The 23,349-nt window shown below is 32.8% G+C and overlaps 1 protein-coding gene across 1 annotated transcript in view; it reads left to right on the forward strand.

Annotated features, from left to right (window-relative positions):
* The window catches only part of LOC129231577 (protein prune homolog 2-like), a 38,980-nt gene extending 15,763 nt beyond the window's left edge, over positions 1 to 23,217 (forward strand). The window contains exons 2-11 of the mRNA XM_054865935.1: positions 1,931 to 2,056; positions 3,445 to 3,631; positions 5,624 to 5,714; positions 7,559 to 7,786; positions 11,815 to 11,940; positions 14,647 to 14,749; positions 15,491 to 15,622; positions 19,538 to 19,624; positions 21,955 to 22,053; positions 23,176 to 23,217. Of these exons, the coding sequence (XP_054721910.1) occupies positions 1,931 to 2,056; positions 3,445 to 3,631; positions 5,624 to 5,714; positions 7,559 to 7,786; positions 11,815 to 11,940; positions 14,647 to 14,749; positions 15,491 to 15,622; positions 19,538 to 19,624; positions 21,955 to 22,053; positions 23,176 to 23,206 (1,210 nt within the window). The 3' untranslated portion in view covers positions 23,207 to 23,217. The remainder of the gene's footprint in view (positions 1 to 1,930; positions 2,057 to 3,444; positions 3,632 to 5,623; positions 5,715 to 7,558; positions 7,787 to 11,814; positions 11,941 to 14,646; positions 14,750 to 15,490; positions 15,623 to 19,537; positions 19,625 to 21,954; positions 22,054 to 23,175) is intronic.
* The last annotated feature ends 132 nt before the right edge of the window (positions 23,218 to 23,349 follow it).

A 23,349-nucleotide genomic window follows, 5' to 3' on the forward strand; every position in this document is an offset into this window, starting at 1 on the left:
TCTCTGCGGCCCTGGTTGCGCCCCTGCTTGGGGAATACGATCGTGAGAAGCACTGAATTAAGATGTGCCTTCCAAACTCCAATCCAAGCGTCTGTAAGCGCCCTCTGTCCCCGAGCTCCAATGCGAAAATAGGGACGTTACCATGGAAATCAATGGTGTTATGTAGCCCAGCCGTTGCTAAGTCCGAGGTGGTAGAGTGCTTTTCGATTCAGTAATCGGGTGGAGGCAAGAAATTACGAAAGTTCTAACTTTCTGTTTTTGCTGCAATATGACCTCGAGGAATGTTCTTGAGAATATTGGCTTGGCTGTTAGAGCCACGCAGTTTTATGAGAAAATGCCTGCATATTAATTATAAATGTCAGGTAGGGTGATGTTTTTTTATGATATTTAGAGCCTCTGCCATCATAAAACTGTTTTCCGCTTTGCAACTTAATTGCTCTAGTTTTAAAGAAAGGCAGTTTGCTGCGAATTAAATGACTTCAGTTAATAAGAAGTTTACTTGGTTAATAAGAAAACCGTCTCTATGTCTCATTTACGTGAAAATAATTTAAACTAAACTAATATGTAGTGGATCTGATGAATATTGTAATTCATCTTGTTTCGATTTCTGATTTCGCTTCATTTTATTTTTATTTATGCATACTTAGCAATATGTTTTCAGTAGAAGAAAATCCGTCTCAATGTTGGCATTCTTTTCCAAAGGTATTTCAAGCTTTTTATTTTTCTGATTGTAAATTAGGAAAAATACTTCAAGGTATCAAACTTCAACAGTATGGATTTACTTTATTGTACACTTATGTGTTATGAATGTTATAGAAGAAAGACCTCCGGAGAATATTAACTTTAAGTTTTTGAAGAACATAACTTTTGTAAAACCTTCATCCATATTGCCGTATGTTGCAAAGTTTCTATACTTCTTAAACATAAAGCTTAAATGTAAGTCATTTAATTTATTTCACAATAAAAAGGAATTGACTAAAGCATCCCTATTATTTTATTTATTTACTTATTTATTTCTTATTTTGTGGTACTGAGAAAATACAGCTGTGTATTATAACATTAAACAAATCTTGATTTCATTTTTGAATGTTTAAATTCCAGATTGCTCTTAGTTGGTTTATTTTAGTAAATAATTTATTTGATAAAATAATTTATTTGATTAAAAAAAAGTACCAGAACAAAAATGCACTTAGAAGTGATTTTGTAAAACGATGTTTCATCATGCTTCTGCTTCTTAATGAAAACCGGCGTTTAACAAGATAAGGAGCTAGATCTGATTTTAAAGCAGGGAGTCTGTCTTCCTAATGGAGAAAAACTATTTTACGATTTAAGTTTTAAGAGTTTATTTGATTCTTACTTTTATTTATTTATTATTATTATTATTATTAATACTAGTATTATTATTATTATTATTATTTTGATTTATTGTAGGCACTACAAACTTTATATGCTCAAATGTTTTGAAATTTAGCCGACTTGTTTTCTCGGTGCCTCCCTTTGAAAAAAAAAATACACTATCGGTTTTCACATACTTTAAAAATGATACAGTTATCGCATTTAATCTAAATCTATAATGAATTCTTTCCCATTAGGTTGATTGTTTAAAACGAATATTTAGATTGAAGAATGTGTAATGACGAAAATAAAGTTTGGAATGTAGAGTAAACAAAGTCAATACGACTTACTAACCCACCAGTATCGATAATGTAGCGATTATTCAAAATGTTTTGTGCGTTATTAACATTTCTTTTTGTAAAGTTTTGTGTTTCTTCACACTGGCGTTATGTCGCAGTTGCAGATGTAGTGACACTTTAAGTAATTTTTCTCAGCAATTAAAATGTGCGGTTTCAGAATAAGAGAACGTACATAAAGGGGTTTGTTTCCTTCATCTTTATCCATTTTATTTATTTATTTTTTTTTTAATCATTAGGATGACAGATGACCTGACACCCAGTGTTGTGTTGAAAAACAACCGTTTATCAAAGCCTAAGGACTGTGATGCAGATATAGCCAGCGGAAAAGCATCACCAGACAGCTGCGAAACTTCTAAGGATTGGTAAATACTTTTTTTCTATTCAATCACAGAGTGAAAAAGTTTATTTGTATTTACAGTTTGACGTGTCATCAAAATTAAACCTTTAATGTTATTATTTTCAAAATGATTATAAACACGTCAATTTCTTCATAACGGCTCAACTTACCTTGAGTACTAAAGAGATGGTTGCATTCATCAATGATTGCAACCATTGTTTGCGTACCATGCTCAGGGCAGGAATTGAAATGGAGGGAGCAAGTTCAATCATTGGCTAAGCAAAAGCTTGAGCAAAGAGCTCAAGTCACGTGACTCAAGAACGTAGAATGGTTGACACGTTTTGCGTGAAACTAGAGAAAGAAATCTGATTTCTTCCAATGCTCCTCTTTAAAATCTATCCCGTGACTTGGGGTCTTTCCTTCACGAATGAAAGTCTTCACTCCCTCCATTTTATCTCTTCTCAATGGTATCGTGTGTGGTTCACATGTTGCTTTGATTAGAAACTTCATACTTTAGACTCAAACGTTTAACTGTTATTCAATGTTTGAAAAATTCATTCAGTCAATTTAAACTTCAAATAATTAGATAATTAGAATAATTGCACAAGCACAAACATACACACTCATGTATATATATATATATATATATATATTAGAAAAAGAGAAGGAAAAATCCTTTACGAATATAATTTTTATTATAGTGCATTTTCATTTTGCTTTGTCTTTAAAATTATTACTAGTAAAGTGATATTTTACAAGCAAAGTAATATTTACACTAGCAAAACTTTATTTGCAATCATTTTCTAATTTTCTTCAAAACAACATATTATTAGCCAGACTATGTATTCAAACTATTGTAAGAAAATGAAATAAGTTATAATATTGCAATTTAATTTAGGATTGAAGAACTTACTTGGAGTAACTTCTGAACTTACTTGGTAATTAAATTTAGCAATTCAATTACCAAGTAAGTTCAGAAAGTGGTTGATATCTGTACAAAGAACTATCTATATCTGATGTCCTTTAAAGCGTTATAAACTGAACAAGAACATTTTCTTTGAAGTTTCCTAGATTACTATTATTTATTACTATTATTGTTATTATTATTATTTATTAATATTATTGTTATTATTATTTATTGTTATTATTGTTATTATTATTTATTATTATTATTGTTATTATTATTTATTGTTATTATTATTTATTGTTATTATTATTTATTATTATTATTATTAATATTATTATCTGAGAGAGCCATGTTTCTTTCTTTTTTTTTTTGAGTTTTATCAATCTGATGTTTCTTTCTGTTAATTCAGAATGATGTATAAACCAGTCAAGACGCGCCGATTTTTTAAAAAAATGAAATGGATTCATTCATTTTCTCCGTTTTAGTTATGATAATTCTTTTGACAGCGGCACAGAAAAAGACGAACCCCTAGAGCAAGCCCAGTTCTCAGATCCTTTGCAGAGTGTTGGTGGAGAGTGCTCCGATCTCGAAGAAGATTGTCGAGATCGAGGAGTGTATTTTGCAGAAACAGTCGATTTTCCAGATAGCCCCCTACACTTGAAACTCCTCAAGAAGAGAAGTAGAGAGGCGCAGGTAAAGAGTCCTTGCAAAAATTATTGCGTTTCATCTCAAAAAGTGTGTTCAAATTCAATTGAATGATATCAAAGTAAGACAAAATAAATTTGCTTTTTACTATCGAAGCAGAAGTGTTAAATCACATCAGTTAAGTTTTTCTGATTAAGAAGTCCATTAAGTCAAATATGTAGGCAGAGCCAGGTCAAAGCACAGGCACGTGGGGCATGGACCTTGGGCCCGAAGCTTTAGAGGGCAATATATCTGTGGCTAAAGATTTTTTAAAATCCGTTTTGCAAATCTCAACGCTACTCTGAATTAACACTATATTTTCCCCTATTATATTTGAAAGTTACATAACATACAATTTTATTATTAACGGCTTATTGCAACCGAGCGGAATTTGATGACATTTCAAAATTCATATTTACCACATACATGTATGTCGAGTCTACCTTGGTTATTGCTACTTATATTATGTACGTGCACTATATATCATAATATATATTGTAATGTAAGACATCGGGTTGGCAAACGAAACGAGCATGGGGCGGAGCCGCCTAATCTGTACTATTAAGACACGTGCGAGTCTGTTTGTGGGTGTGTCGTTGACCCTATCTGATCCAGACAGTCAATGTCTATCAGGTTAATACTGGTACTGTTGGGAACAGGATATCCAGGGGAAGTCATTCCACCTTGACTCACCCTGTAAACCTTCAGAAGCCGGAGATATGAATTGATAAATACAAGACATCCAGAATGTCTACAGGATAACCAGGGAAAAAGCATTAAAATTATCAATTGTCACCAACCGCAGGCGGCATCAAGCCGCCTTAGGTGACAAACGGGGATTAGTGAGCGAAGCGATCAGGGCGGAGCCCTCTAGTCTTACTTAATAAACGCGAAGAGTTAGTGGACTTGGGTTACGCATGCACCTGTTACATTTTTGTAGACCGAGACTACTACGCAGTGGCGTAGCTAGACCCGACTTTCGGGGGGGGGGGGGTTACTTCTTATATATATATATATATATATATATATATATATGTATAATCGCTTGGAATGTTTCCCTTTTCTTCTTTTTTTTTCTTTCTCTTCTCTCTTCTTTTTCTCTTTTTTTTTTGAGACTAACTTTTCGGGGGGGGGGTTTGTCCCCAAAACCCCCCCCCTTAGCTACGCCCCTGCTACTACGGCATAAACATGAAAGGATTAACTTGTCTCACCATGCAACTTGTTGATAAAAATAGTTATGTTGACTGATTGCGCGGGTGCCCATAACCTCCAAGGATACTCCTGCTGTCTGAGAGGTCTACGCAACCTAAAAATCAAGTATTTAGTTCGAATCTTCTGTCACTTTCACATTACTAAAATCATAATTCAATTCAAATGCCATTGTCGTGCGTTGTCAACTAGAGCTTTTTTTTTTTTTTTAATCAACGAACGACTACGGCATTTGAATTGAATTATAATGTTATTAATGTGAAAGTGACAGAAGATTTCAATAGAACTAAATAAATAGGAATATCTGACATATCAAATGACTTGTTTTACTCAATAAAGACGATGATATCAAACATCACCTACCTTGTTTCTTACCTTTTAGTGTTTTTTTGCCGTAGTTGTGTTTCAGTTTTTCAGATTTTTTTTTTTTTTAGTCGTATAAAAATGCAACATAACTGAATTGCGATAGTTAAAAAGGCTACACTTTGCGTAAAGAAGTTAGAAACAAATTTAACGAAAGATAAAAGAACTGAATGGACTGACCGGGTAGTACTTGATTCGAATATTCCTACTGAACATAAAAAATACTACTCGCCGTGCAAATGCCACTTGCGTAACGGATATTCATATAAGCGCAAATTCTATCTTCTTAAAATCTCTATGAAAGTAAAGACAGAATTTTTACAACATTCTTGTTCTTTTTTTTAGAGTAATAATGCAGCATTTGTTTAGGTTAAAATTTATGTTTTAAATTTTCACTATGTATTTTTATTCCATGAAAAGTTCTTTTAGGGTCTTGATACTGAGGATGATGATGAGGAAGAATCAACTACATTTTCGATCATGGGAAAAGGAAATCATCATTCCAACAAATCCAGAAAAGGTTAGATTCGTTTTGTACTTTTACTGAAATTTAAGTAAAAAATTTCTTTTCTTTTGAAAAATGTGTCTTTAATATTTTATACGATTTTGCTTTCTTTTCGTTGTTTAACAGCTGCATCAAAAGTCGCTACGTAACTTTTAATGCATGAAAGTTTGAAAAATACTGAGAAAACTATTATAGAAATTCATATGGAGAAAAACACTTGATGAGATAAGATAAATCTTACGCAAGAGGGAGCAACAATATCTTTCTAGATGGCAGCATGAAAGCAATTATAAGGGATAGGAATTTAGTGAACTATTACTTGTCCGCGTTTGACAATATTAACCAGAGAATTGGCAACATTATAAAAAAAGTGTGATCTGAGAAGAATATTTTTGGCTAGGTGCTAAGGAAAAATAGAAATAATATAAGTTATAATGAGTCTATATCTGTAAATAAAATTTGAACCGCAGATGCGGTAGATATGTTACCGTTAAAGTATGAAATCCGTTATTTTATAGAATACCTAGTTATTTCATGGAATAACTGATCGTGTCCGTTAAAGTGTAAAACTCTCTTGTATTTCATGGTTTAACTAGTTATTTCATAGAATGACGATCTGCAGCCCGTTAAAGTGTAAAATAATCTATATCATATATGTTGCACGACAAATACATTTGCCTTCCACCTCTACTGCATTTATGAACTAGTCCAGGTCATAGGGAGAGAACTTGTTTAGAACGTTGGCGCCAGTTTTTGTTTAGAAATAATGTTCTTTGTAATTCCAAGTGTCATTTTAGTAATCCTTGTAGTAACAAATGATTTTATGGTACGTTTCCATAAATACCATTTATACTCTGCATAAATTAGATAAATTGCTTCTTTTTCATTTAAATTGTCTAACATTAGTTTATTTATAGAATACCTAGTTATTTCATTATAGAAAATTGTTTATTTTACACTTTAACTGTCTCTCATTAGTTACTTTATAGAATACCTAGTTATTTCATAGAATAACAAGTTAAAGTGTCAAATTAATAACATATTACACACTTAAACACACACGATCAGTAATTTCAAGGAATAACTATGTATTCTATAAAATAACTGCATCATGTACTTTAGCGGTAACAGACATATATTTTGACGATTTATTTAAGCAATTAATATTCCAACACCAATGAAAGATGTAGATTAAGCACGCATGAGTCTGATAACAAGACTGTCTCGTCACTTTGCACATTCTAATTGTACTACATGACATGAGACTCACGTATGTACTTTGGTAGCTTTGAAATTACTAAAACACACGTGAATCTTACTTCTAACTTCCTCCTATAGTTTTCGTTCGAAAGATCAAAGTAATACCCAAAAACAAAATTTTGCGTTGTCATTTAACTTTCGTTGATTTTTTTTCCCTTCTCTGCTAGCTATATGAGGCAGTGAGAAGCAAAGGGATGTAGCGGATTGTTCAAGTTTTGAGCAAAACGCGTGCAAAAAACCCAACGTAGGCTTTCATCGAACTTCTTTTCTCAATTATGCTGTATAGTAGCACCTACTAGGGACACTAGTAACATGTTGCCCCAAAACAGTTGAAAGTTTCTTCTACCATTTGTACTAGTTGTCTTGAAATCATTGTATCTAGATGCCTCATATTATCGTATGTTATGTAACTATATGCAAGTTTCCATGGACCAGGAGATAATGTACTGCTGATGATCAGCAAAAAAAAAAAAAAAAAAAAATTCTTTTGAAGCACTGGATGTTTGCATCAGACATTGAAATTCTTGTTATAGGATACTATCCAATAAGTTCACCATTATTGCAAAAGCTTTACTTTAATGAAATTCCTTAATTTGCAGAGCGCCCCAAAACCTTAAATACGTCAAATGTACGAAATGCGGATTCACGACGAAAGATCACTGTAAACCCTGATGTGTTGAACTCGGACATGCTGCGTGATGTGGACGACGATCAGAAGAGCCTAGACTCACTTAGCAACAAGAGCGACGTTCTCTCCCCTCTAGATGGACTCACCACTCCTGATGACATCGATACCCCCGACGACCTTGATGATGATCTTTTTGATAGTGAGTTGGCAGCTTTATCTTTTACTGAAAATTCAATCATGAAACATTATTTAACGAGCAATGCTTTTCAAACGTAATTTGCATGGTTTTTCTAATTGTTCTTCTTTAAATTTAATAGGTTTGCGAGCAAAACACAGTAAATTTTTGCAATTTGAATTTGCTATACATGGAATTCTAAAATTAACGATATATTTCCTTGAAAGCACTATTGCTTTCTTTCACTTGTGCTTGCCTTAGAAGAAAGAATAGCTAACGTTTCCTTGAAACTAGGTGGTAAAACAGATAGAAGGGTGCGTCAGCTGCACCATCGAAAATACGAAAGCAACTTTCAAGGACCAATATCAGGCTATTTGTGAGCAAATTGAAACGAACCGGTAGCGTGGCGGATGATAAACGTCCTGGACGACCACCCTGGGCTACCGGTTCATCAGAATTTCTGTACCTCAGACAGAGCCAAACTGGCACTGGCGTAAGTCCAAAAATTGCGATTTTCTGTACATTAGTGCATTGTATGTAGAATCCTATTCCGCATCGAGCCATATGAACGCAATTCTTAAAAAAAAAAAAAAAAAAAAAACCTATATTATTATTATTTGCCATTGGAAGAGCTCGCATCGAATCTTTTGCATGCGCCAGACAAAAGTTTTTCCTCTCCCACTACAGTTGCGATTACACCCAAACCTGTTTTTGTGCGGTGGATAGGAACCGCATAGAAAAAAAATCGCATAAATAAATCCTTCGTTTTAAAGATAACTTTGTTCGTTTTATAAATACAATTGTGTCCCAATCTGATTAAAATTTTCATACCTCACGAAAAAAAAAAAAGGAAGAAAGAAAGAAAAAAAAGAAAACCCCGCACAAAAACAGGTTTGGGAGTATGTGACTTACGTTATTGTGGCTCTGAGGTACAGATTTTTTGGCGAATATCCTGATCGTCAACAAGGTGTCGTATTTTCTATGTCTTTCCCATTTCCGCTGGTACAACCACAGATCAGTGGGTACAACTGAAGTACCTCTTCATATATTTTACCACCCATTTTCCCAGGAAGCGATGGTTATTCTTTCTTCTAAGGAGAGCATTTCTTAAAACACCCGTGAAAGAAATCAATACATTAGAGCTTTCATGGAAATGGATCGTTATTTTTAGAACACCTTGTACTGCACCTCGAGTAAGTGGGAGGAATAATAAAACGCTCGCACTCCGACTCCTCGGTATTGTTAGAAATTTCTTCTTCATAGTACTAGTACTTTCAATAATAAGTACTAATAACAGTACTTTTTAGTACTATCTTTAAATATGCTTTATATTCGAGTAGCACATATTTATTCTATTATTTATTCTTTTATATATTATTTCTTTGATAATAATAATTAATTAATTCTAACCAATTAAAATATTTAATAGGTTGCGTACGTTCACATATTTTCTATAACCCCCAACATAGAATTCACTCTGCTAAACGGAGAAAACTTTTAAATTTAAAAAATTTAAAAGCTTACTGTTCCAATGCATCTGTAAACTTTTTGTTAAGAAGTTTTCGAGAAACTATTTTTATTCATTTTATGTTTATCACAATAGCTTAAGCCATTTCACTTGAGCTTCCATATACTATTACTATTACAACCTATTAATACTATTTTTCTTATCGTCATAAAACTTTTTTTATTATTATTTCTAATGGGGCTGCGTCAGACTATTTAGCCTTTAGCAGACCTAGTGCGATCCCCCAATACGGCATCCAGTCTTTCATGTGCCACCATTAAGGTGCAGATGTCAATGGCACGGATAATTTTGACGCTCATTTTCCACCAGATGTAGGCACCTGGGCTCTCTTTGATGCGAACCAACACTAGGGATTTAATTTTGCCGAGAGAATTCAAAGCCAAACGAATACTCAAGGGATCTTTTACATGTCGCATAATCATGCGGCATGGGCGCTGACGATTTTCTGCATCTCGAAAATCCACCGACTGGCCGCTTCGGGTCAGAACCCGTGACGACGGCGCAGAAGGCCAACGCCTTACCACCACACCACCCAGTCGACTAAAACTAAATACCAGTAAGATGCAAACTAGTAAATTTCAGCAAAATGTAAAACAGTAGCTACGTTCCGCCGATAAAGAAAAAAAAATTATTAGATGGGTGATTTTCAAATGCATTGACACACTAAGTTCGACACAATTTGAAAAATTTTGTTGTTATAAACATTAAAACTTTCCTAGGTATAAATTCCTTACAATTTGCAGCTTTCGAACCAGGTAAATATTTGTGAGTTAATTTGCTTAGATATTTGAAATTCCAAAAAAAAATCTTGGCAAATCACCGTTTTTCTCATAAGTATTACCTTTATAAACCATTCTGTGATTTCTTTTCTAAAAATAAATAATCCAACAAATCTTGATTAAAATATCTTAAATACTCAGTTTTAAGTCAAAATGGTATAAATATTTATTTATTTAAGAAATTTTAAGTATTTGTAAAGACGTTTTTCTCATGTGAGTGCTACTTTGTTTCCTAAATAAGGGTAAAGTTTAAGATAAAAACATATTGAATTTTAAACATTCAATGTTTTCATTACAATTACCATGAATAGATAAAAAATTTCAATATTGAAACCAATTTTTAAAGATTCAAGAAAAAGTTGATCAATACAAATGCTAAGTTTTAGCTATAGAAACACTCAGGAGAGATGGACTCATTAAAATTTTTATTGTATAGTTCTGGCAGTAATTCTTCTAAAATATGTAGTTATTAGAATACCGTATTTTGAGAATTAGTCTTTCCTAAACAACGGACACAAATTTCATTTTTGCAAGCATTAGTTTTGTGTCAGTGTTCACTCTTAAATTTTAAAGGTAACACTCCTGAGAAGTAACACTCATGAGATTTATAGACGAATGCTTCGCTGGAATAAATTCTATTGGTGTTTTTGAAAATTTAATTAAGTCTCTTGTTTCCTAAATAAAAAATACATTACTACCTAATTGTACATCTCTTTACTTAAAAAAATATTACATAATAAATGGGTAACACTCATGAGAGATGATTAAAATACTCTTCACATTAAATTTTTACATTTCAGTATACAACATACAAGGAATGAATATTTCTGTTTTAGACATACACACTCTAGGAACAAACAAATATGGCTTCTCCAACACTGCTGATAACTTCGATAAAGAAATATTTTGCGCGTAAAAAACATTCAATTTCTTAGGGTAACACTCATGAGTTGCACTTAAGGACACGAACTTTATTGAAATTTTAAACTGTTAGATGAGCAGTTCAGTAAAATCTATTTCCTCTGTTTATAACTAACAAATATTACTTCCTTCTTCAATGCACAAAAAGTTAAAAAGCTGCTTGAAAGCGTACAAAAAATATTTAAGAAATGTGAATTTTCTAGTCACGACAAGGAAATTTCCATTACTAGCTAACTAATGTAATAGAAAAGGCTTATTGATCTACAATCATGAAAAAAAAAAAAAATGAGCGCTGAATGCAATGAATTAAGTTTAAATCTGCCTTACTACATGCTTTTGCAGTATTAAAAAAATAATTTTATCAACATAAAATGAACGGATAAAGTCAGGACACGAAACTGTCAATCGTTTTGGAAATCGACCCAGATAAATTTTATTGATAACGAAGAAAATTTTCCAAACACTGTTAAGTGCTTGGAGTAGTTCAATTGATTGATTAATTATGTAACTTCTTTCTTTGTTTTGTCTTTTTTCAGTGTATATACATAAAATTACACATAAAAGAAAAAAAAAAAAAACATTCTAAAGAGACGAGGGAAAAATCATAATTTGAAAACTTTTGTCCTTCGTAGTTCATAGTAAACAGTGCTAAAATAGGCCTATCAGTACTGAAATAAACCACTAACATATTTTGACAAAGACGCATGTCATACGAAAAATACAACGCCATTTTTTCAATTTTAGGTGTATAAATAAGTAATATTGAAGTTTAGATTACAATGCAATCAAATGATTCAAAATACGCTTAAAATTTTCTCATTTAGCTACTGAAGAGATACGGGATGAGACAAGAGACAGCACTCATTGGAAAACTTGCGTTGTTGGCGGTGAAGAGCGAAGAATAGACATGAAAGTGATTGAGCCTTACAAGAAGGTGCTTTCTCACGGAGGTAAAGTAATAATATTTTTCACTTAAGGCATTTTAATATTTAAAAGACATCGAAATATGGCACAGAAGTGGCAAGAGCAAGGTTCTAGTTAATAATGATATCAAAGGTCATAAAGACTTCGTTATTAAGGTTCCGCACAACCTCACCATCTTCCCTGACGCCACTTTCTATCGCGCGCATGTTCCAAATACAGTAATGTTTCTGGAACACATGCAACGCATGTGACGTCAGAATGGCCGAAAATGGTGAAATGGAGCGGTACGTTTATTAAAAAACCATGCCTTTTCAGTCCAATTCATTATTCCATTTAATTTATTAAATTTATTATTACTATTATTATTATCATTTTGCATGTAAATTCTAAAAATATCGACGCACTAAGAAGGAATTGTCAGAATGAAACGAAATTTCGCACAAGTGAGAACAACATTGGTAAAAGAAAGTGATTACGAAATTAAAGCAAAATGATCATTTATTATATTAAAAATCTCAAATGAAGGAAGGTTTTAGTATTTCGTTAGGCCACCTAAAGCATGAATACATGAGGCGATGCTGGCGAAGATTGAGACTTAAAAGGATCGTACGACATCCTATGTCATTTTGTTCCACACTTGCTGTAACGACGCCACCAATTCGATCAAGCCCGTACACAGTACAATTTACCGTCCAAAGTGATTCCAGATATGCTCGATCTGTGACAAATCAGGGGTCGAGCAATACAGAGAAGGTGATAGCGTGGAAGAGGAAGTCCCCTGACACCCTTACTGTTTGTGACCGAACATTATCCATGGTGCTTTGGATCAATATTATGGATGACCATATTACGTATATGATAGCATCCTATAACTTCACCCCAGCTGTGGATGCGGTGTGCCGCTGTAAAGTAAAGGTACAATTTGGGAGTTCCCAACAGGTTTTCAATAAGCGTACAAAAATGTCATCATTACCTAAATTCAATTTGGATTCATCGCTAAAGACGATCTGGATCTATTCGGTTGTAGTTTAATTTTTATCAAACGAGACACTACTCCCGATAGAGGCGAGAGTGTGAAAGCCCTATTTCTGCCTTTACTTTAAACGCACGCCACAATTAGTTGGTGTGATACTATCGGGTGACATGGCATATGATAAATGGTCATCCCTAGTATTAATCCACAACATCATGATAGCGTAACAGTGCGTTTGTGTCGTGCTATAGTCACATGTATTGGCATTACGGCCATTTTATAACAGGACAATGGTCCGTCACACACAGCCAGGGTGTCAGCTGACTCTGTCTTTCACATTATCACCTTCTCTAGTCTCCTTGATCCATTTCCACAGATAGATCATATCTGGAATCACTTTGCACGGTAAGTTAGACGCTCTATGAATTATGTCGAATTATTGGTGCCTTTACATCAAATGTCGAACGAGATGATGTAGAACATCATACGATATTGTTATATCTCTATGCTTGCCTGTATCGTGCCGTACTTTCACGTTTGAAATTTCCCCAGCAGGAAACTAAAATCTCCATTCATTAGGAATTTTTTAAGTAATAAATGATCATTTTGTTTTCATTTTATCTTCTCATTCTTATATCAAAGTTATCCTTTGGTATAAAAAAAATTCGTTTCATTAAGTTTCTTCTTGGTGCGTCGATTTTTTTTTCTTGTTATAGCGTGTATATTAGTACCATGAAATTCTCTTAACCACGAATTTTCCAATCGGCTCTTAAATTTTTAAAAACGATTGCTTCTCAGCGCAGAAAGTTTAAAATAATTTGAATTTTCAATATCCTAATCATTAATTGTTACAGCAGAAAAAATACAATTAATCACGAAAATATTTCGTCTTGAACTAATACTTTAAAAATACAATTAATCACGAAAATATTTCGTCTTGAACTAATACTAACTAATACTGATTTTATTTATATCATCGGGGAAAAGGATCATTAGCATCGTTAAAACCATAAAAGAAAATATTAATACAAAATCTTAAGAACTTTTGAACTTGACTCCCGTCCTTTGCAGAAACACCTGTGCCAATCCTGCACACGAGTCATTGACAGATGGTGCTCTGTTTTTTCATTTTTCGATGCATCCCATGAACTCCAACATCTGCTGCTAAAAAAAACGAATAGCACTACGTTGCTTTTCATTAGTCGCAAAACCTGACGCTGACTGACTGATCGCCTGTCAGACGACACTACTAGTCGACCTCCAGTTCATACAACTTGGTCGTGCGTGCTTATCAAGGACACATACTTCAAAACACAGTTTGGGCACGCTCACACACACACACACACATCAAATTATGACCAATATCCCGTTTTCGGTTTTGCTCCACTCTCATATTATAATGATTCAATACTCTTTTATTGAAATATCGACAGTCTCTTTAAAACCTTTTTCCCGATTTCAAGTGACAATTTTACTCCTATTTCATATCCATTTTCAAAAGAAAAAATATATTGGCAAAAAAAAAAAAAAAAAACATTTTGGATAACGCCATGTCTTTAAGCAAACTTGGATGTCTCGTGCATAAGTTAATTTACTTTCATAATCTCTTTCAAGCTTTTAATTTACATTGGATTATAGTAATATTTCATTGCACTATTGGTTTCGTAAGGATCTAATTATAAAAAAGCGAACCCCCACCCCTCAAAAAGGCACTTTTTTTTTCTTTTGGCCCAGTGAATTTATTCTCTTCATATTTCAGGTTACATTGGATCGACCAACCTTGCCATCATCGTATTCAGCGCGTGCTATCTTCCAGATCGTAGTCGGCTAGATTATGATTACGTTATGGATAATTTGTTTTTGTAAGTAGTTTTTGATACGTGTGTACATTACAAACTTGTTTCGCTACATGACTGAATTAAAAGTGTTTCTGGCTACTTGCTTCCAAAAAAAATTTTGAATTTAGAGTTCTGCCTTTACGTAAATACATAAAAAACAAATTAAAAAAAAAACACGTGCTTGATGTTAAACATTTTGGCGAGTTGGGGTTGCGAAAAATTCATAATTTTATAAATTATCATAACTAAACAAGCATTTTTTAAAAACTTAGTGATCAAAAAGATGCATATAACGATATTAGGATGAAGCTTCTAGGTCACCAACATTCATCCCCAATTGAAATCTAAATCTTTTCAATCACTTGATAAAAATTTCACCGATAGCGCTATAAATTCAACACTATAAAAAATTGCTTTTTTTCATAACGCACTTTTTAAACTAGAGAAATAAGGCTTACCCGTATGGTGGTTTGCATGGCTTTTCACGTATGCTGATAAAATCAGAAATCATCATCATCAGCATTGATACGGCAGCTCCTTTGGGGATCTAGCGTTTTTGAGAATTTTTTCCAATTCCACCTTCCTGGCAGAAATTAACTTCTAGTTTTAATCTTGGCAAAGTCCTAATCATGGCAAAATCCTCATCCAGGCGATGAAGAGATAAATCATATTTGAGTGATTTGAATTTTAATTTCAAATGTTTGTAATTTAAGTGCTTGCAACGAATTGTATAATACAATTATTTTAATACACATCATTTTATAGGTATGTTCTGACAACTCTTGCTCAGCTGGTTGCTGAAGATTATGTTCTAGTCTATTTGCACGGTGCAACTTCTCGCAGTTGTATGCCTAGTTTTGGATGGCTTAAGAGATGTTATCAAATGATCGACAGAAGGTATTGAAAGTTTATCCATCCATCCACTATAATATTAAAATCTGTTCGCGTCTGTCTGTCTGTCTGAAGATCTATCTTCTCGAGAACCGCTGCGAATCGGGAGTCAAACGAGATACCGATCAATTCGAAATTTCCCAAAGAAAACAACAGGACCAATCTTGTAAATGTGCGACTTTAATTAGCGGAGATATTAAATAAAACGTTAATTAACATAACGTTATTCGGGAATTTTATTTCTTTCCTGTTGCCATTTTGAATTTGCGTGAGCAAGTAAAATTCTAATAATTGTTTTAAAAGAGATTTTTTTGGCTGCTGTCCAAATCTTAAAACAACGTTTCCATCTAGAATTTCATTTTAAATTAGTTTAAAATTGGTTGCTCTATTCGGATATAGCCTTTATTTTATCGTCTGTCCTTTTTTTATTTTTTACATTCAACGTTCTTAACTCCTTTCAGCATATGAAAGTTGTTTCTTTAGCTATGTTTATTGATTGTAGTGTAAGTTTATCATTCACCGGCCTCATATTTTGGTACATTTGGGATGTGCGACTAATTATGTTTATTTTGTTGGACTTTTTCTCGTCACATCTGTGAATTTTCGAATTGTAATAACTCTCTTTTTCCTTCCTGTTTCTATTTTTGAAATATAGTTTGTATTGTTAAAAGAACATGTTAAATTAAGATTGTTTGGATTTCTTTAAGTGAAACAGAGTTGAACAAAAATACTGTTTTTAAGGATTTTAACTAAAGCTTAATTCGAATCTGATGACTTGGTATTAAATTAATGCTGATTGGTATTTATTAAGTCTTGGTGCTTTAGTTTCACGTAAGCAACCAAAAAGTATGTGTCATTTTATGTAAAAAGCGGATCGTAATTGTACATACAAATGTTTTAGGTATAGTCTATCAGATTTAATTCAGTTTAAAGTGAGCACAGATTATAATTGATAATGCATATATTTTCATCTTTTGTGCGAATTGAAAATACTCATAACTTGCATTATTGATAACTATGATTAACTTTAAAGAGATTTTTGCGAAAAATATGCTCTACTGGTGTTTGCAAACCTTGCATTACGCGTATTTATTTACTCCTTAGCGCTTTAGAAACTGATGTCAGAGTAATACAAAAACATCAATTGGACATCTCTTTCATTTTTTAAGTAGCCCGTGCAACGCCGGGCACGCAGCTAGTAAAATATTAAAAACAAAATCCTTCATTGTTGTTGGCATTAGAATTTATGTGAACATAAGGACTGCTTCGCATTTACACATAGTACAGTTAGTATCTTTGAAATACTTGGGTAATTTAATTTTTAGGAATAAATTTAAATCGAAATCTCTATTTCAAAAGGCACTTAAAAGCATGTGCCATGACTGTTTAGCCATGATTGATTTAGTACATAAGATTCCTATTTTGACTGAAAAATAAAACAGCAAATACAAAATCATTCTTTCACATCAATTTAATGAGCATAGAGTCTTTGCCAATAAGAAAAAAAAAAGGTGAGAATATGATAATCTTTAGATTAAACAGTGAGTATGATCAGAGTTGAAACATTAATAAGCAATACAGCATCAAACAGAAGGCTTCGTCCTCTACTCGCTTCACTCATCATCTCACTTGTCTTTTGGTAATGACTTAGCAAGGGGTTCCCAGTTGGCGATAGACTTGGCTGCAACTTGGCAATATTTCATCAAATTTGGTGCCATCTGAAATATCAGCCCTTAAAACTTTCGAATGACATGCTAGCACAGATTTCAATATTATGGATTTTCATTTTTGGCATTTAAAGAGAGATTTGGATAGAAATAGATAAATTGGCTTCTCCTGAATTTTCTTAATCCCACGGTATCTCTCTCGACCTCAGAATAACAGGAAATCCAGAGGAGCTATCCGGACAGACAGACGCGCCTTTTTTAATAGTATAGACTAAGGGCGCCGCCCATGCTTGCTTCGCTCGAAAACCTCCATGTTTGTGTCAGCCTGTCATTCGGAGACAGACTTGACGATATATTGCTAAATTGGGCGCTGATTCACATGTTAGTCCATAGACGTTACGAATGCCATACGGACAGATTTTATTAACATAGATTTTACTTAATATCTCAACTCGCATGGATTCTAATAATAGACACTAGAAGGCCTCGATATTGCCTGTTTCGTTCGTCAAACGCTAAGCGGCTGTCTTCGTTTTTTTTTTTTTTTTTTTTGCATTTTGCATACGAGTTTGGCAAACCCTACCTCCAGTGGGCTCCGCATTTTGCTCGCTTCGGCAGATTGATTGGTATTTAGTAATGGATTCAATGAAAGCTTGGCGAGATTTCGCCAAATTTAATGAATGGCTAAATTTGATCCCGGATGTCATCTCATGGGAGGTCCGAATGACATACGAACAGATTCTAAAGGTTTTGGTTTTATTAATAACTCCAGGCATTTAAAAGGCTAGCAGTATCACATTAAATGAAATGAAACTGGGTGGAATGGTTTCCTCTGTGTGTTCTAAATCTTCCAGGACCTAAAGTGTCTCCCGACAGACAGACAGTTCGGAAGACATGACCCCATGACCGGAGAGACAGAGTGACAGATAGACGTTCGCAGATTTTAATAATATAGACTAACCGCTTACGGCGGGCTGAAGTACTTCGGGGGCTCTGACCCCTCTCGCTTGATTCACTTTAACTCCAATCAAAAATAGTGTCATGTGGTCAACTGCTTCGCCTTTAACTGAATCCATTTTTGCTCAAACCAGAAGAATTATTTGCAAGAGATCAGCTGCTTGTTGTGATTTCGGCAGCACACAAAAAGGCGTTTTAGTTAATTTCTCCGCTAATTAAAGTCGTACAAAGAAGAGGCCGAGTGGTTGAGTTTCCCAGAAAATTATAAATTTTTTGATTCCGAACCTCAGTTCATCACCATTCTTCAGTGAATGAGGTTACAGACACACACAGACAAACGCCGATAGATTTTTAGTTGTAAAGAGATATTATCATCCCTTTAAAACTAAAATTTTGGAAATTAATAGAATTTCAATTGAAAATTAAACATTTAACAATTGTATATTATTTTAAATGCTTTAGGAAAAATCCTGTTAGGATTATGGTTCTCTTTGTTACTGATGTTTAGCGTAAGAAGTTCATAGCTTTTTCAGCTGTGAAAAAGGACTTCTTGTATTCCTGAACCACGTGTATGCAATCATTTTGCAAAACTTCAGCTTTGATAACACTTTTTTTTTTCTTTTCGTGTACTTGTTCAAAGGTAATCGCTTTGTTTCTAATTTCACTGTTGTTGCTCATGTAGTAGATGACTTTATAGTCTCAGGCAAAAAAATCTAATAGAGTAATAATAAAATTCTTTAAAATATGTGTAAACAAGCGAATATGTGTGTAACAAGCACTTATATTTCTAGGCAAAGTGTTAACCCTTAAAATGTGTAAATGAATTGCAAAACAGAATTTTAAGTTTATAAGGGAAAAACAAAAAGTAAATCAATCGTTGAAAATGAACAAGTATGTTTAATAAGCTTTTATTCTGAACATTTCGATTACAATTTAAATGTATAATATCATGAGTAAATGCAATATTTTTTGAGTGTTGAAATATGATTAAACATCTTATTATCAACTTGATTCAGTCAACTTTCTGTCTTAATAAATATCCCAAGCATGCAAGCGCAGACATTTCCATCTACAAAAACATTTTTATAGAACTTTTTCTTTAAACCGTATTTCTGTTTCAGAATTACATAGAAAATATTTTCATTTTGTATAAAAGATACTTATAGAAATAAAATTTTGAATATTGTATTTTAAAAAACTCGCATGGAAAATAATCTTTTTCATATTTTGTATGCAAATAATTACACATAAATAATATTTCTCATACTATCATATAAACTCTGTTTTTTTTTAACAGGTTAAGGAAAAATCTCAAAGGACTTTACCTCGTGCATCCTACATTCTGGTTGAAGACTATTGTAATAATGACTAAACCATTTATCAGGTAAGCATGAAAATCTCTGTAAATTAGAGAGACTATAGCTGTGTAGTAAATGCCTGTAAGTATACAGTCCTGGGGAAAAACAAAACATAAGTTATTAATTATTCAGCGATCATGGGCACTAAGATAATAAGGAAGATGATAGACGTCATTTATTAAAGGCTTTTTTTTTAAATTCCTATGATGAATGTCTTTCCTTATTGATTAAAGCCTTCTTTTAAATTATTGCAATGAAATTTTAATCGAGAAACATATTCATTATAAAAAGGATATTAACTTCAAGATTTAAATTGAAATGCCCAACAAAAGTAAATTTAGAGTGCTCTAACTAGTATAAATTCTAAATTAAATTACATTCGGACCATTAGAACAGAAGTTATTCACAAAAAGACTAACCACCATTACTTAAAACATGTTAGTTTTACATTTCATGGTTCACAACTTGATGAAAACACAATAAGGCATTTGAAAGACATAAGGAACGTTATGTTCATTAACATATATAAGTTTTAAGTAACTCATTACGAAATTATGTGGCTCTGGTAAGATTTCCTTATTCCTTCTAAAGAGGTTGTACATGTACATAAATTAAGCACTAAAACGGCCTCAAAATCTATTTTTGAGCATAGCAAAAGCTATTCAACATTTTCAGCTAAAATTGTTGACATTTATATTAAAGTTCTTAAAGAATATTTTTACTTCGAATCATTATACCGTTTCAGATCAATTATTTTCCCCAAATATTAACTTCACAAAACATAACAAAAATAAAATTAATATTTTCAACAAATTAAAAAGTTTTTATTGTTTGGTTGGTTTGTAGTTTCACTCTGCAAAAGCGATTCAGAAACGTTCTTTTAAAATAATGGGCAGCTAATGCGCCTAATTTCTTCCAGAAACATATCTTGTAAAAACCAGGAACGTTTTCCGCTAAAAGTCAGTAACCTTCCTCAAATTATCCTCGAATCAATCTGAAAAATTTAGTCTGCATTCGTGGAACTTGTAGCAAATTCAGGTTACTTTTTTGCAAAAACACTTGATTTTACGGGAAATAGTTGAAAACCAGTGTAATCCCGAAACGTTCCACGGAAACAATCAGTGACGTTTCAGAATTTTTTTGCAGTGCATATGTTTAAAAATTAAATAAATTAACTAAAAAAAAAAAAAACTTCCATAGCCACAAATTGGATAAAAAGTGGCGTTTTTACAGTGCAACATGTTATTCCTGATAAATCTACATATTTTTTACATCTCTATTCCAAAAAGCATTTTAACGAAAAATAAGCATTTCGGTCTTTTTTTCCCCAGGATGCTATTTTATACAAATCTTCACCTTAGATTGTGATCAAATTTTGCTCAAAAATACTAGGTACCCTGCATTTAAAACTGGCGCAGAACTGATGACATTTAATTAGTCATTATGTTGTACCATTATGATAATGGATGTTTTGCCAAAAGCTAGATATTGAAAATAGTGTAAGTTATTAATATCTTGATCAGAAATTTTTGAGAGGAAAACGTCTTCTTTTCTTTTTCAAAAAGGAAAAAAAAAAAAAAAAAAAACTGTAGGACAAAATATTAAAAAAGCCGAGTTAAAAAATGAAGTTTTTTTTTTTGCTTATAGCATCAGTTTTTTGGAAGCTATTTTTTTTTTTTAAATGCCTCTTACCGCTGCATCAAAACATAATAAACAATACATGAAATGCACCTCCAGCTCAGTCAATTCCTGCCGAGGACTGCACTTTCGTGCTTATTAGCACTCATCAGCCCGGCATAGGAGTGACTGAGCTGGAGGTAGAAAACCTCCAGCTCAGAGGTTTTGCACATTTTGGTTTTGGTTGTTTTGTATCTTGAGGTTTTCCACCTCCAGCTCAGTCACTCCTATGCCGGGCTGATGAGTGCTAATAAGCACGAAACTGCAGTCCTCGGCTGGAATTGACTGAGCTGGCGGCGTATGTCATGTATTTCTGCGTTAGCCCTGAGTATAGGGCGGTAACTTACTGAATAATAAACAATATAATACACAAATCTAATTTGAAGCGAAAAAATACTTAGGTCTTTTTTTTTTTTTTCAAAGAAATGAGTTTTAGTGTGATACTAGAAGTTTTGAAATAAAACGAAACATTTTGTATTTAATATTGTCACAAATTCCTACAGCTTTCGAAGCAGAAGTCAACCCTGAAAGTAAAATAAAACTGAATTGATCTTGCATCTAATTCTATCAAGTTTACTTTATTTAGAAGCATTTTCACAGTAAAGTAAAATATTAAAATAGATTTTATGCAGCTTATGTTAAACAAAGTCATGTGATTGATTTTTTTTATTAATTTTAGTTCAAAATTCAGTCGTAAACTGCGATTTGTGAACAACCTTCAAGAGCTGGAAGAACTTATTCCTATGGACCATGTTTGTATTCCCGATAAAGTTAAAGAGTAAGTCTAATACATCGCATTTTGTTTATTCTGTCTGTAGAAATTCAAAAACAAAGCAGTTTTATGTCAACTCTACTTAAATGCTATTTTTTAATATTTTTAAAAACGGAGTCAGAGTTTCATATCAGCAGGATCCCATTGCTCATTTTCAATAAAAAAATAAATAAAAAACAGTCATCATGATCAGTACTTAAAAAATAATAATAATAAAGCGTACATATAACTTCATTAATGTGGGAAAAGAGGGGAAAAGGGACTGAAAAAGAAAGAAAAAAAATGCATCCATATTTGGTGAAAAAAATGTTACGATTGTAAAACCATCGATTTGTCTACGACTGAACATTTAGACAGCGTATTATAGTTATTCAGGTCTCCAGTTTTACTATATAACAGATTACATTGAAAGGTGAGTAATTTTTTTTCAATGCAATAAGAAAAATGCAAGCATTAACGAATATATAATAGTTTATATTAGGAAAGCAAGTTAACAAAAGGCGATATTTAAGGCTAAAAATAAAAATGCAGCGTGTCTCAGTTTAACTTGCAAGACCTCAATTTTCCTAACAGTTAGTCTTAGATACATATTCCAATAGCAAAAATGGTCAAAATCAGTCGCAGAGCCAAGATATTAAAAGTTTGAAGCGTTAAAAAAATTTCGTGAAAAAATACGAATTCTGACTTTTTATATGGCCCACGGATCCCTACAGTTACATTTAGAAAAATCAAAAGTATAAAAAAAAAACAACAACAAGAATAATAATAATAAAGACATTAGTGCGATCAATATTCATTGAGTTGTGAAACACTGCGTTTCCTGGCTTATACCACTTTCCACTCCTGGTATTCAGGGGCCATAGCGGCTTAATTTTTTTTCTCCAAAAATTGTAGGAGCTCTAGTAGGGTATTTTTACGTAAAAAAAATATATAATTTCTTTTAATTTTCCAACATCAATGAAAGGGATAAATATATTCTGTTTTAAAAATCAATAATAATTACAAGTATCACTTTTGTATAAGATGTAAATAAATAGTTGCCACTATTAAAGTTCCAACCCTCGTGTTTCATCTTTCCAAACAATTTTAAAAAACGAATTTTTATAACATGATACTTTTTCATTGTAGATTTAACGAAAAGAGGCTTATGATGGCTTAACTGGATGCCTGGGTAATTAGCGTAAGTGTTTAAAAATTATTCATAGACAAGATCTTACTTTATTCTGCCGTCATTCTACAGTATTTGACTGTGAAATGTCCCGTGCTTAACGCTAAATTTCAATTTAGATTTTTTTAGATCAA

The sequence above is a fragment of the Uloborus diversus genome, chromosome 10 (genome assembly GCF_026930045.1).
Source record: "Uloborus diversus isolate 005 chromosome 10, Udiv.v.3.1, whole genome shotgun sequence".
Taxonomy (NCBI): Eukaryota; Metazoa; Arthropoda; class Arachnida; order Araneae; family Uloboridae; genus Uloborus; species Uloborus diversus.